Source organism: Calliphora vicina, chromosome 4 (assembly GCF_958450345.1).
Source record: "Calliphora vicina chromosome 4, idCalVici1.1, whole genome shotgun sequence".
Taxonomy (NCBI): domain Eukaryota; kingdom Metazoa; phylum Arthropoda; class Insecta; order Diptera; family Calliphoridae; genus Calliphora; species Calliphora vicina.
The window spans coordinates 104,506,538-104,520,938 of NC_088783.1; the positions used below are offsets into that span (position 1 = coordinate 104,506,538).

A 14,401-nucleotide genomic window follows, 5' to 3' on the forward strand; every position below is an offset into this window, starting at 1 on the left:
AAAAACATTTTGATTTTTAGCATGCTTGATGTTGTTGTTGTAGCAGCATGAACAATTTTACATTAATCAATCTGGATGTTCTGCATGTTATTCAAGTCCAAGAAATTGTGCTACTTCAACAGGATGAGTCCATAAATCCATAGGACTGAGTTAAGTAGGGTTAGCTGAACAGTTAACTATGTGGAGGGTGTCATGAGGACCCTGACCACATGCTGGGCATAAGTTACGACCGGCAAGGTCTATGCGGGACAAAAAGACATTAAGTCTGTTGGTCCATCCTGATCTAAGTTGTGCCAGAACGACTCTTCTAGGCGTCTGCTATCGTACCTCCAAGTACGACATTCATACGGTATCCTGCTACCGTGGAATTGATGTCTCTGTGAATGTCGTTCAAAGCTATCATATACGAGCGGCGATCAAATGGATCCTGCACATAACTCTGTCTTCAAATGATCCAACCATTTGTTTCGCTTGTCCTCATTTACCAACCTGCTGATATCGTGGTTCAGATGGGCGATCCTACAGTCGTCAGGGTTGGTACTTCAGATGTCATCACGCTCATCTGCGAGTTCCGCTGCTTCTGCTGGGAAGTGCGGTCGCACTACGGATATTCTTCCAGCGGGAATGAAGCGAGCGGCTGCTGCGGTGACGGTTTCGTGAAACTTCCTCTCTGCATGCTTGATGTCGCAGTGTGCAGTCACACGTTCATGTTATGCTTTCAAGTTTTTTACACATCCTTAAATTGACAGTGACAGTAATAAATTGTTTCAATTTTTAAAAGTGTGAGTATTTTACAACTATAGTTACACGTAACCACCAAGTTAATGCCATTTATTTTTTTAAATTAATAAAACTCAATAAAATGAAATAAATGAATTAATAAAATCGCAGGAAGAATAGCAAAGCCATACAAAACGCTACTTTATAAGCCTTCTTGAAGAAAAAAAACACAAAATTTTTATAAAAGTAGATTTAAACCATTTGGCAACCTTAAATTGAATTGCGCTTTGCTATTTTTTTTAAAGCGTTCGTTCTCACTAAAAAAAGAATTTAATAAATTAGTAAGTTTACATTAAATCGTTAAATATTTTGCATAGTATGTGTTATTAAATAAAATATTCTTTTGTTTTAAATAAAATACACCACGAAGTACAAAAAAGTAAACAACTTGACTGCGAAATATAATAAAGGCCAAAAAAGTAAACAACTTGATTGCGTTTGTCAAAGTAAATAATTTTTCAATAAAAAGAATTATAGAGAAAAATTGCATTACATATTTCGAGTGATATAATCAAAGTTTGGCGCAATCTTAAAGATTAAATAATAAAATCGCTGTTTAAAATTAATTTTAAATATTTATCATTCAGTTCTGTTAAGAAGGAGGGACGAAGGAAAAAGAAGGTACAACAATAAAGAAAGAAGTGTTGACAATTTGTAACACAAATATACAAAACCGCTTAAACTACGCTCATCTAAGAAAAATGCAAACCAAAAACAAGTCTTTGGAATTTACCAGCAAACAATCTAATCAATTAAAACAATTGAGAGATATGGTTAAATTGCATAAACTGCAAGCAAAGTGTGAAGAGTTTAAAGGAGAACTAGAAAATTTGATAACTGAAAGATCCGAGTGTCTGGGTAAGCGTGAAAAATGTATGGAACATTTAACATCACTGCAAGGAGAACTCAAGGTGGCTCGAAATGAAGAATATAACTGGCAACAGAAACTAGACGCAGGTATCTCAATGTCATATTTATAAAATATATTCCTATATTATTAACTTTTATACAAATTCTTCTAGCTAAAAATTCATTTGTAGATTATAAAAATGATAATTTACAAAGTATCTGTGTTGTTTTGGGTTATCAAATTTCGAAATGCCAACTACTCGAGAATAATGGTCTGCAAATAATGGTATGTTTGTCAGATAATTTATTTTCGTTATTTATTTAATTTCTATATCTTTTTAGCTTTATTATCGAGATGTTTGTTATGTTACTTACAGCGAAACAGCTCAGTTGTTTGATTTAGTAGAGATTTTTCCACAACATCCAAAATTTCCACAAATTCAACAATTTTTACGAAACTCCCAAGATTTAAAAGGTTTATTGACTTGTTTGAGGAAATTCTTTGATTTTGCCATCGATTTTAAAGAAAAACAAGAACAAAAATAATTATTTTTTAATATGAACAAATTTTATATGTTAAATTTTAAATTGGAAATAAAATCCTTGAAACAGCTAGCATTTTAATTAATTTTTACTTCAGTTCAAACGAATATTCGGATTTGGAAAAACGGCCTAATACCAGTTTTAGGCAAACAAGATTAATGGAGTACATAATGTAAAGTAGCTCATGTAAAATTGAGCTGAAACGGTCTAAAATTAAAATACTTGTTTTGGATATTAATAGTACATTCGAATTAGGAAGAATATTAGGTTCGGTTTCGGTAGGACTCGACTTTTTACTACTATATTACATACTATTATTTATCTTTAAACAAAATAATATTGGTTTTTGGTGTTTTTTTTTTATTATTTCAGTGCTTTTTTAAATTGTTAAATGACAACTGCATTCCATGAATTTATCATATGACTTCAAACCATCTGTCATTCAAACTTTGCGCTTCATCAAGGCGAATTCATACAAGGTGGTGGCAGTTATACAAAAACAACAATTGGTCTTAACAAATGTCAAAAAACTAAAATGAAAAATTAAACAAATAATTATCAAAAATTAATATAGTGTAGATAATTGAATAATAAGGGCTTTACTTATTTATGTAAAAAATAAATATTTTGTTAATAAGCTTAGAATATGTAGATATTTAAATATAAAAACAAGCTTTGACAATTGATAGAACCAAAAAGCGAAAAGCTGTTTGACTCCACCTTGTATAAATTAGCCTTGCGCTTCATGTATTTTGTGTGAACCGGTTTTAAATCAGAGTTTTTCTTTCACATATAATTGACAACACTAATTATTTTGTTTCTGTTTTTAGTAGCGTTTCGCTAGTTTTTCATTACATTTTGTTCGTTTGTCAAAGTCGGTTCGAGAAAAATTGTGCTGCATTATTTTTAATTTATTTTTGTTTCTAAATAGAATTGCATCTACAAAATAATATATTTGAGTTTATAAACGATGTGAATTAAAAGGCAAATAGTTATTTGTTATCAAACTAAGTTTGTGATAAATTAAAAAATATTGTATACACAAAGCGGTAAGAAAAAAAGCCAAAAACATAGTTGACAGGCCGCTTGTCAAATGAAAATAAAATCAAATTAAAAATAGAAAATTAGTCAAATAGTTAATAAAGTGAATTGAAATTATTTACGTTGAAATTAAAACAAAATTATTTAATAATTTTGTACTTTTGAAGATAAATACCAAATTTTGTAGTGAAATAGAATGAAAAGCACATGATAATAGCAAATTGTTATAAAAATTAAGAGAAGACGTTGTGAAGAGAAAAAAATTTAAGAGTAGCATAAGGGAATTTGCTAATTCAACGGTGAAAATTCTTGATAATTTTTCCATATTGTTAAAAGAAAAACGTGCGATTATAGATAATTTTTTTTTATAAATAATAAATATTATGGATAGAAAGTTAAAAAAAGCAGTAAACCTAAAAGGATATAATTTATTAGCCACAGGAGCAGCTACAGCAAACACTACAACTAAGCAAAGTGATAGTTTTATGCAAACTTCATATGTGATTCCAACAAATACTACCTCAATGCCCCCAGTTAATTTACCGCCACCCGCAACAACATTAGCCAAAGATGCTGCCGGCTTTAATCAGTATCATTCACCTCAATATCGTAGCACAAGACAACGTACCAACATTACGACAACACAACAGAATGCCAATTATAATATAAATACGGCTGCAACAACAACACCTTTACAATTAACACAACAACAGCAACTGCAGTCGACGACAGGGCAAAAAATTAACAACAACAACACCAATAATAATAATAGTACGAATAATCAAACAGTGATGAGTGCTAAAGCAGCTGCCTGTATAGCTTCACCTATGGAACAGCTGGCAGCAGTTCATGCAAAGGCTACTTCAAGTCGTAATAAGAATGAAGGTAAGTAAAACAAATCTTATGACAAGACACAACAATTAGTCAGTCAAGCAGAAACACACATGCTACCTTTGTTATATTCATTTATTTCTACTGCGTTTAATATAGTGTCTGCTTAGACATTATTTTGTCCTTTATTTGACATTTTATGTTAGTTCTCTAAGTTTGTACCTACGTTTTAATTCAATAAAAAATATTTTTTGTTTAGATAACAGTTTTTTTTAGCACATGTATGTAAGATTTGCTTTTCAATTTACAACTTGATATGAAAAAGTAATCATCTTTTTGTCAAATTCTAATATATTTATACCCACCATAGTTGGGAGGTTATATCAGAATCACTTTCTAAGTCGATTTAAAACTTGTGCACAAATCGGCCCAACTGCGAAACTGGATGGAATCGGTTCAATATTTCAACTAGCCATCATAGAAATGTCTCCTGATTTACATACAAATTTATACACAAATAAGTTCTATATAAAAGAAATCACCTTTTTTACACATCAATCCATATTGACCATAGCTCCCATATAAGGTTAACTTCCGAAAATCACTTTAACGCATATAAATCAATTGAAAATCTTGGTATCCACATAACAGAAAGGAGTTTTATATAGAAATAAATCGCACTACCTAATTCGAGGACAATCGGTCCATAATTGGCCATACCTCCCATATACGTCCCACTTTCTAAAATTAATTTAACGAGCATAAATCTAAAAAAATCGGAATACAAATAATATTTAACAAAAATAAGTTTTATTTAGAAATCTCGCGACCTAATTTCATAACGTCGGTCCATAGTTGGTCATAGCTCTCATAAACAATTGTAATTTTAACGATTTTAAGGTCCAAAATGTAATAATTTACAATTACATATTTTATTTTTAGAAATATTAAAGACATTTAATTAAAATTATAACTCTTTCGAAAATTGTTCAAGTACTATTTTAACTACAACTGTTATCGAATATTTTTTAAAAAAGTTTCGCAAAATGTTTATTAAAAAATCTGTCACTAGGACTTTAGCGAAAAGTCTTCAATTTAAGTTATTTAGAGACTGTTTTGGCAAACTAAATTTATCCAAATTTTTGGTAAATTCATGCGCTGGTCACATGTTTTGATTGAGCAACTTATGTTGCTTAATCTCGAATGAAAAGCAAAGTCGAAGTCCTTTGAAATTGGATTCCTCTATATCGAAAACTATCTTTCGACTGAGTTCGAAAAAAAAAACAGTGTTCACTGGGTCGAACATTATTTTTATATAAAAATCTTCAAGTTTTCATTCTACTTGTAGTTCGAGCCATCCCAAATATAGCTTGACCAATTTTTTTATAATTACGTTGGTATTTACTTATCTTTATCATTTATTACGTACATATACCAGTACCATTGATAAATGTGACTACTTTATCATACTCAGCATTAACGTAATAACTTTATCTACATAGTATGTATGCATATGGAATTGTTCGTATTTAACAAATTACTGTTAATTATTTTTCATGTATAAATATTTAACACAAATACTTAAAGTTATGTCTACAAGTTAATACGTAATGTACGTAGAAATTATAAATTAAATTACTTTATTTAAAATGTCTTGTAAACGTTATAAAATTACATTTACATTTGGGTTATATTTCATCACATTTAAAACGGATTGAATAGAAAACTTAGGTTTAAATTGTGAATGAAATGCGAAATATATTGATTAAAAATTACCAAAATGACAAATCTTCTAAAACATATTAGAACCAGCCTTTTTTATAGTTTTAATTTGCCTTGTTTAGCGTTATAGCGTATTACATTTTTGAGAAAAATGTATGAAACAAAAAATGTTGTTGCTTGCATCTGAATTTTTTAAAAGTAATTATAATGGAATTGATATATTTAGCATTTTCTTTTTAATTATGTGTGAATAAGTTTTATTTAATAAATATATAACACAATTTTCCACGTATTTATATTTTCTAATATGTATTTATTCGCAGAAAATTTCAATATACATACATACGTACATGCACATATATATTTCCGAGATTTTGTTTGAGCTATAAACGTTTTGTGAAATAATTTCAAACATTTATAAACGTTTTGAAATAATCAGTAAGAAGGTGATGACAAATCTTAAACGTTTGTGAATTAAACGTATAAATAATTATTGAACATTAAAGGAGTATTAATAACAACATACATATATTTTTGAGGTTTTTATTGATGAATGTTGAATGGTCTAAATAAAAATCAAATATTCGGTTAACCCTTTCGCTACATTGTATCCATATGGATACATTTTAGATTTTTGCACATAACTTCGACAATTATGAATATTTTTAAAAAATAGTCTTTGAGTCTATTTTTGGAATATATTTAGAGATGTTTACAATTTATTTTATTGAATTATCGCTATTCGTGTTCGATTGATAGCAATTTGAAAATGTGTGAAAATAGATTTTTGAATCCAACATTTTTTTTTAAAAAAAGTGCCTTCGATTTTTTGCATATAAAATTTGTAAAAACTATAATTTTGTAATAAAAATTATTTAGAATGCTTAGAAACATATTAGGGAAATATAAAAATAAAAAATATTTAAAAAAAATCATTGGGGGCTTCAGGATAAGCTTCCAGGACTAAAAATTTAATTTGGTATAACGGATAAACCAGGACACGTAGGACCTTAATATTAATATCAGCCAATATTGATATCAATACCAACCATATGATAAACTTAAAACATCTATTAACACCTCCAGTTAAAACTTGTAGCGAAAGGGTTAAAAAATATTTTTCCCGATTTTGACCAATTGTCGTTATATACGTTGTTGAAATGATCAATCATTAGATATGCATATTGTCTATGTTAATGACTTAGTAATCCAGATATAGATACAAAATAGGTCAAAAATTGGGGTAGTCGTTTTTTGCTTTTATCTCAATCATGTATGCTTTCGGAAAGTTGACAGACAGACAGGACTATAACAGGGTACCTAAAAAATCTGAAAACAGTCGCAAAGTAGATCTTGGCGTTTTGGGTATTGCTTAGCCATTAGGTTAGGTTAGGTTCCATGGGTAGCCACTCTTCAAGCAGCTCACTTGGGTCCATTCAAAACTGATCCCATTGTGATACCCAAGGGGTAAACATCTTGGTATTAATTATACGTCCGTTGTTTCCAGGCTAAACCAACCAGATTCTCTGATGAAAGAGTGGATTCGTCTAAGACTTATCCTTGATAGCTCATCTAAGCATGATAGGAATGGTGTTCCGAAGATACGTTCCCTCAGATTTATCAGAGCCGGGCATTGACAGAATAGGTGTGACACCGTCTCATCCTCTTCTTCATTATGGCAGCTCCTACAGTAGTCATTATACCGTAGGCCCAATCTCCTAGCATGTGTCCCAATTATACAGTGTCCTGTAATGAAGGAGACAATTAGCCTTATTTGCTCACGACGAAATTCCATAAGTAGATTCGTCCTGCTGGCATCATATACGGGCCAAGTAGACCTCGTTGTAACACAGGAAGACTCATTGGTCCACCTGCTTTGTGCAGATTCATATAGTGTCCGCTGAACAGCCATCTTGCATATAGCAGCCATCTTGTATATAGACCCCGGCCAAACCTCACCCAGTGATGCGACGGCAGTCTTTAGTAGCAACGCTGAGCGTTCATCTACACAAGACATAAGTTTTACGTGACCCTGGTACCAACCAGCGTCATCGCATTGTGGAGGAGTGCCTGGGTTCTCTTTGAGAACTTTCCAAAACACCCCTACCAGTTTTTGCTTCACCATATCCCAATTCAATTGAGATATGGATCCGTCATTCGCACTCCGGTCGATAACCGCCCTAACAAGACTGTCTTTGACAATCTCGCTAAAGGATTTAGCTAACGACCTTTGTGCCGCTTTGGGACGTTTAGGTCCCGGTTGCTGGCTCTTGGTCGCTGTATCCTCCTCTGAACGTTGCCGTTTAGGCCCCGCTGGTAATTCAGCAGAAGGAGGAGCGGTCTTGAGACCAGCAATATAGGCTTTCGCCCAGGAAAGCGAAGCTTGTTGCTCCTTAGTGAGGTCCTCGACTTTTTTCGAGCCAAGTGCCTCAACAAAGCGGTAAGCGGAACGCCTGGTGGTAGCAGCCCTTCTAGCAGGGTTTTTATGCCTGGGGTTAGTTTCAGAGCCGGGATTGGCCAGGGGTGATGCGTCTTCAGGACAGGAGGATTCCTTCACAAGACCTGAGCGCACAATTGGCATATGGGAAGCATCCGTGAGGGGCGACTTAGTCGCTTCCCCCTTAGAGGCACCCGAAACAGGGGATTTAGCCGCCTTGACGACTTGGGCTTTCGCGGCTTTGGAGGTACTTGGAGAGAAGTCCAGAGGTACCTCGCCGCTTAGGTCACTACCACCTATTGCCTTGGATTTTTTACAATCAGCCAATCTGGGTATGCCAGATTGACCTCTTGCGACACCAGTAGCATGCAGACTAGTCTGGCCCGGTGTGATCACCTGACTAGCCTGAGTTGCAGTAGCATTCGACTCACCACAGCCCGAAACCATCGCTGTGGGAGTAGGGTCCCCGGAGATTATGAAGCCCCCGACCGGGTACATGGGGCATGACTTATCCTCTTCCATTGAGTCCTGATGGACAATTACTTGCATTTTATACCTGCTGCCAGGTGTTGAGATAACTGCCGCCCCATTGGAGAAACAGACGCAGACCACCAGCCGCCCAATATGGGAAACAGACGCTGGTGGATTTCGGACGGACATTAAAGAGTCCTTACGGACCAGCCGGACTATCCACCTTAACCACCCCTCTCAATGAGGGGAAAATGGTTCGATGGAAATAACATCTGATAGCCGCCCCAGAGGAGAACAGACGCTATCAGACAAAGGGAGGGTAGTTCTTAGTATCATGCTCAACGCGTGCCCTTCTGGAATGGGAGACCCTGCCAGAGACAGCCAACTCAAGTTAAACTGTCCCCTCCAGCATGGCCAACGCGAATCATCGCACTTAAGCCTCTACATCGCGTCAAGATGACTACCCATCGTAGAGGGGTAGTCATCTATAACTAAATTTGTAATAATATGTAGTAAATTTAACTAAATTTGTAATAATATGTAGTAAATTTAAAAAGTTTTGATTTATTCGGATTAGGTCGAATATTAGCTTCCATTCGGTTTAGGCCTAAAATTTAGTTATATATAAAATTACTTTGTTCATTATATTATTCAAATCTAATTAGTAATTCATTTTCTCTAAACTTTTCTATTACAGAGGCCATTAATGACTTGAAAACACGCATTCCTGAAATTGAAAATATCTTCGATATACACAGTCGAATTGGTAATGGTACCTTTAGTACGGTACTATTAGGTACGCTAAAAAGACAACGTGATGTACCAGATAATCAAAAACGTAAATTTGCAATCAAACATCATATACCAACTAGTCATCCAGATAGAATAATGAAAGAACTGCAGTGTATGGCAAAAATTGGGTAAGTGTTTTAGTTATTTTCCTCTTGAAAATAATTAAAACTATTTTAAATGAAAATTCACTTTTATTTCATTAACATTCTATCTATCTAAACGAAAAAAAAAACATATCAAAGACATATACATATGTATACAAAATTCTTTCATAATTATAGAAAGAATCAAAACGTTTACATTTCAAATACATATATGCATACAAGTTTCTTTCATCATTATAGAAAAAATTAAAACGTTTACATACATTTATTTGACTATTACTTTTTATTCACAAGATAAGAATGTTTTAAAAATATTAATGCATACGCAAATGTGTATATTTATATACAATATTGTTTATAAATATATACTATTTATATATAAACAAGTAAAAGTGTTATATTCGGCCATGCCGAATCTTGTATACCCACCAACAATATGGGGGGTAGGGTCAATTATGGACTGATGTACACAAAAGTTGGTAGAAAGATATAATAGGTTCATATAAAACTTGATTATGTTCAATTTCATCATGATATTAATTATTATAAGAAAAGTATGAAAGTTCAATTCATTTTCTGAGGGGGACCTTATATGGGAACTAGGGACAAATGTTGCCCGATTTTCGCTATACTTTATTGAATAATTTTAGAAATAATTTTTGTCAAATTTTATCAGGATTGCATAATCATCATTTCGGGGGGACATTTATATGAGGGCTAGGTGAAATCTTGGACCAATTTTCAATACCAAACAAACCTTATCAACATAGATTATTTGTGGAAAATGTCATAGCTAAGACGTCTTAGAATTTCATAAGGACCCAGAATATATATACTTGTGTGGTTTTGCGGTGAATATTTCTATGTGTTACAAACGGAATGACAAATTCAATCTTTTTTTGATGTTGGGTATAAAAATACACATTAAATTTTTTTTACTTCATTTCACGACCGTCTCTGATGTCTGTGACGTAATTTAATTTTTTGCACAAATTTATTGACGCTACACAGGGGAACAGTTTGAATTTTAAATATTTTGATAAAGGCTAAACAAAATTTAAAATTTGTTTTAATAGCAAATAGCTAAAGAATTAAAAACTTAAAATTTTATCAACGTTTTAAGAAATACTACCTAATAAATCTTTAGTGTATGTGGAATATTTTCTTGAGTATTTTATTTTATTTTACTTTTTGTGTGTTTAGTTTATTAGCTAAGATTATTTTTGAAAGTGTGGTTATTTCATGTGGTTAGTTGTTTGTTAAGTACACATATTATAATGTTTTCTTGAGTACATGTGTGCTAGATCTGGCAACAAGGTGTTTCCCAAAAAATGTTTGGTATTTTTAGCTATTAGTTATTAGTACACGTGTTAGACCCAGGCAGAACTTTAAATGAAATGCTTGCATTTTAATAGTAGTCTTATTTTTAAACGTCAAAACTCATGTCATATTTAGGAAAGATCACTGATTGGTGTAAGATGCTAAGGCAGTATTTGTTTCTATTTTTTTTCATTTTCATTTATTTATTGTATCTTTATCTTATATCTAATAATTATTATTTAATTAGTCCGGACGAAAAAATGTTTTATTCATGGTTGTTTTAGTTAAATTGGCATTCTTCCTTCTAGATTAGGTCTGCTGTGTCCCTCCTTCTTAATCAAGTGTGGCCACGGTTATCTAATATGTTGCGGGTCAGCGGGTTTGGGTGAACTTCAAGTTTTTTTTAAATATTTTTGTACATTTTTCGAGTTTTCAGTTTTTACAATGGGCACGTTTAGATCTTTGTGTAAAGTCGCGTTTTTGATATACCAGGGGGCAACTGTGATCAGTCTTAGAAACTTGTTTTGGCGTCTTTGGATATTTTATACATTTGACGCTGAGGCCGTGCCCCATAGCTGTATGCCATAACTCCATATCGGTTTTATGATCATGTTATAAAGTAGTAGTTTACAATCTAAACTAAGCGTAGAGTTTCTGCCAATAAGCCAATTAATTTGAATTGATTTCAATTTCATTTGAGTCAACTTTGCATCTATATGACTTTTCCATGTAAGGCTACGATCGAGATGTATTCCGAGGTATTTCACTTCCAATTGTTGAATTATTATTTGGTTATTGATATGAATAGCCCCCCTATTCTATGATTCTCTACGCAATGTAAATGTTATATGTGTACATTTTTGCTCGTTAACTTTAATTTTCCATTGTTTTGTAAGTAACGAGACGCTTCTTGAGGGTTTTCATGAATGCTTAGAATAGATGTATGAGTGCGATTGTTTGTTGGCATATCAAACGAATATATCAAATATAAAAAAGGTCCCAGGATACTGCCTTGGGGGACTCCAGCTTCAATGGGTTGTGCAGTACTTAAAAAGTTACCCTCTTTAACCTTAAATGTTCGACCAGTTAAATAGCTTTTGTTTCTATTTGACAAAATGTTTGTAATTTCTACATTTTTAATTTGGGACCCCATAAAGTATATATGTATATTATCAGTGGTTACTGAGTTTGTCGGGAGCATTTGGGTGATTCCGATGTGCAGATCCGGCTGTAAATATAAGTTTAACCACAAAATACAAGAAAAAAAATCAAAAATTGCGGTCTTTTATATTGACATGTATTAAAAAGGGAACCTAGATGTTGCTACCTCAACAATAAGAAAGAACTTACTTAAAAAAAAATTTGAATGCTAAAATTTGTACAAAAGTTCGATATCTTACTATACACAAATTTTGTCAAGGAACATTAGAACTGGGCTCTGAACAAATGTCGAAATATTTTGGAGTCGGATTAAATTTTTTAACTCTGACAGAAGCAGCCATTCTGTACGTAATTTTGGTCCCCAACATACCATACAAACCATTGCAGGGTGACGGAAATATTATGGAATGGGGCCGTTTCCCCTACAATTGAACAGGGACTCTATTTCGGATTGATGGGAGAGTAGAAGCTATGTATTATGCAAATATTTTTAATGACATTATGATGTCTTATGCTATATGGCAAATGCTGCTTCGATTGGTGTTTCAACAAGACAATGACCCGAAACAAATCGAAGCGGATTACAAATATTGGTGTCGAAATTTTAAACTGGCCAGAATTAAGTCATATTGAGAACTTGTGGCAAATTGTTAAACTGTATCTTAGAGGAAAGAATCCATCTAATAAGGGATCAGCTGTGTATATTTGTTAAAGATGCGTGAAGAAATATTCCGAATGAAATTTGCTAAAAACTTGTACACTCAATGTGAAGAAGTTGTTCAGCCATTATTAAAAATAATAGTTATTCCACTAGGTAATAAAGAGAAATTAAAGGAAAAAAATTAATATTGTACTTAAATCTATTTTTATTTACATGAAAAAAACTCGATTTAAAATTTTTTTTAAAAAAATATTTTTCCTGAGTTTTATCCACTGTAGGTCCGTCTTCTATTTAAAATCATGAAAAAAAATTTTAATTTTTCCACTTTTTTTTATTTTTTTTTTTTTTTTTTTAAATTTTGGAAAAAAAAATATTTAAAATTTGTATTTTATTAAAGTATACATACTTTGGTGAATACATATTGCAACATATTCTGAAATTTGTTCTTTTAAGCAGAGAAATGGTGTAATAACCAGTTTAGTTTTGAAATATGTATTCTAAATTTTGTTACAACATATTGTAATATGCAACAACAAATGGCATATAAATTCCCACGAAACCTTTAAATATTTATGGTCTTTAAAAATTATTTTAATCACATTTATTTTTTATGGAATCCCCTTGCAATGCCCCTAAACAAATCGATTTTTACAACCCTGGTCACAGTACGTTGACGTTGTTTTAAATAATTTCTACTTGTTTGTTTGCCTGGTTTATTATACGCTTACAATGATCAAGTACGACAGTACATTGTGCCAATGTTGTAATGAACTTTTCTTTATTTCGTGTGTATTATATAAGCTTGTATACAGAAACCCGGCATTTTTGTGTACATAGTTTATGTACACGTATAATGTGTAGGTTTGCCGGGCTATATGTTCAGTATATACATATGTACATATTTACATATGTATGTTGTATGTTTATACACTCTCACTTTCTCGTTAGCAATAATTTTTGGTCTTGAAATGTTTTCAAATAAAACGTTAACCTTAACCTTGATTTTATTGAAGTTAAATGTACAATTTATTGACTTGTCGTAGCCATTGTTTGAAAACACACTTAAGACATATGCCGGTTAACTAGACATTTCCCTGGAAATTAAGTAAATACGTTCATATGCACCCAATAATGAGGACTAATGGTTGTGTGTTTACACGATAAACTATAAATTTTTAATAAAATATTGTACGTTAATGTTATTTCTAGATACTTACATATAACTTAGTTTTCGAGCTATAGCTAATTAATTTACAAAACTGATTTTTCATTCATAAAGAACTTGCATGACTCATTGTCACAATCTAATTTGTAAATTGTGACAATTAACGGTGTACGTAAATGTAATGTCTAAAAATTGGCAATTCAATTTACAGTCAGTCTATTTATAGCAACGTATAAAAAATTTAATTTATATTTGTCCTAGACATGCTCTAAAGGCAAACCCCAAATAATAAAATAATTTATATAAATAAATACAGCTTAAATGTGGGAAATATGTACTATTTTCAGCTTGTAGTGTATTTACACATTTCCAGCAATCAATATTAAGCGTGGGTTGTGTAAAATATTTCCTTTACGTTAGTTTGATTGTTTCTTTTTTTTTCGTCTGGTTGTGCAAAAATTTTGTTGCGAGTATTTAAAAATAAACACTTGTACACCGGGTACAATAATTTTGTACGTCATGCC

The 14,401-nt window shown here is 32.2% G+C and overlaps 2 protein-coding genes across 4 annotated transcripts in view; both read left to right on the forward strand.

The window, feature by feature from the left end:
- The first annotated feature begins 1,000 nt into the window (after nt 1-1,000).
- On the forward strand, nt 1,001-2,253 carry LOC135957432 (uncharacterized). Its single transcript, XM_065508175.1, has 3 exons — nt 1,001-1,737; nt 1,803-1,915; nt 1,972-2,253. Exons 1-3 carry the CDS (start codon nt 1,482-1,484, stop codon nt 2,173-2,175), a joined length of 573 nt encoding a protein of 190 aa, XP_065364247.1. The 5' UTR covers nt 1,001-1,481; the 3' UTR covers nt 2,176-2,253.
- Nucleotides 2,254-3,047: 794 nt separating this feature from the next.
- The window catches only part of Cdc7 (Cdc7 kinase), a 31,833-nt gene continuing 20,479 nt past the window's right edge, over nt 3,048-14,401 (forward strand). For 2 of the 3 annotated variants that reach the window (XM_065507424.1, XM_065507425.1), the window contains exons 1-2: nt 3,048-4,098; nt 9,372-9,594. In XM_065507424.1, coding sequence (XP_065363496.1) covers nt 3,597-4,098; nt 9,372-9,594 — 725 coding nt within the window. In that variant the 5' untranslated portion in view covers nt 3,048-3,596. The remainder of the gene's footprint in view (nt 4,099-9,371; nt 9,595-14,401) is intronic. The other variant, XM_065507426.1, reaches the window with a different exon arrangement.

Excerpts from the sequence above, each read along its gene's own strand:
- LOC135957432 (XM_065508175.1), top strand. The coding sequence starts at position 1,482 with ATGCAAACCAAAAACAAGTCTTTGGAATTTACCAGCAAACAATCTAAT. Across the intron at positions 1,738-1,802 it reads GCAACAGAAACTAGACGCAG|CTAAAAATTCATTTGTAGAT; the intron begins GTATCTCAATGT and ends AAATTCTTCTAG. Across the intron at positions 1,916-1,971 it reads ATAATGGTCTGCAAATAATG|CTTTATTATCGAGATGTTTG; the intron begins GTATGTTTGTCA and ends ATATCTTTTTAG.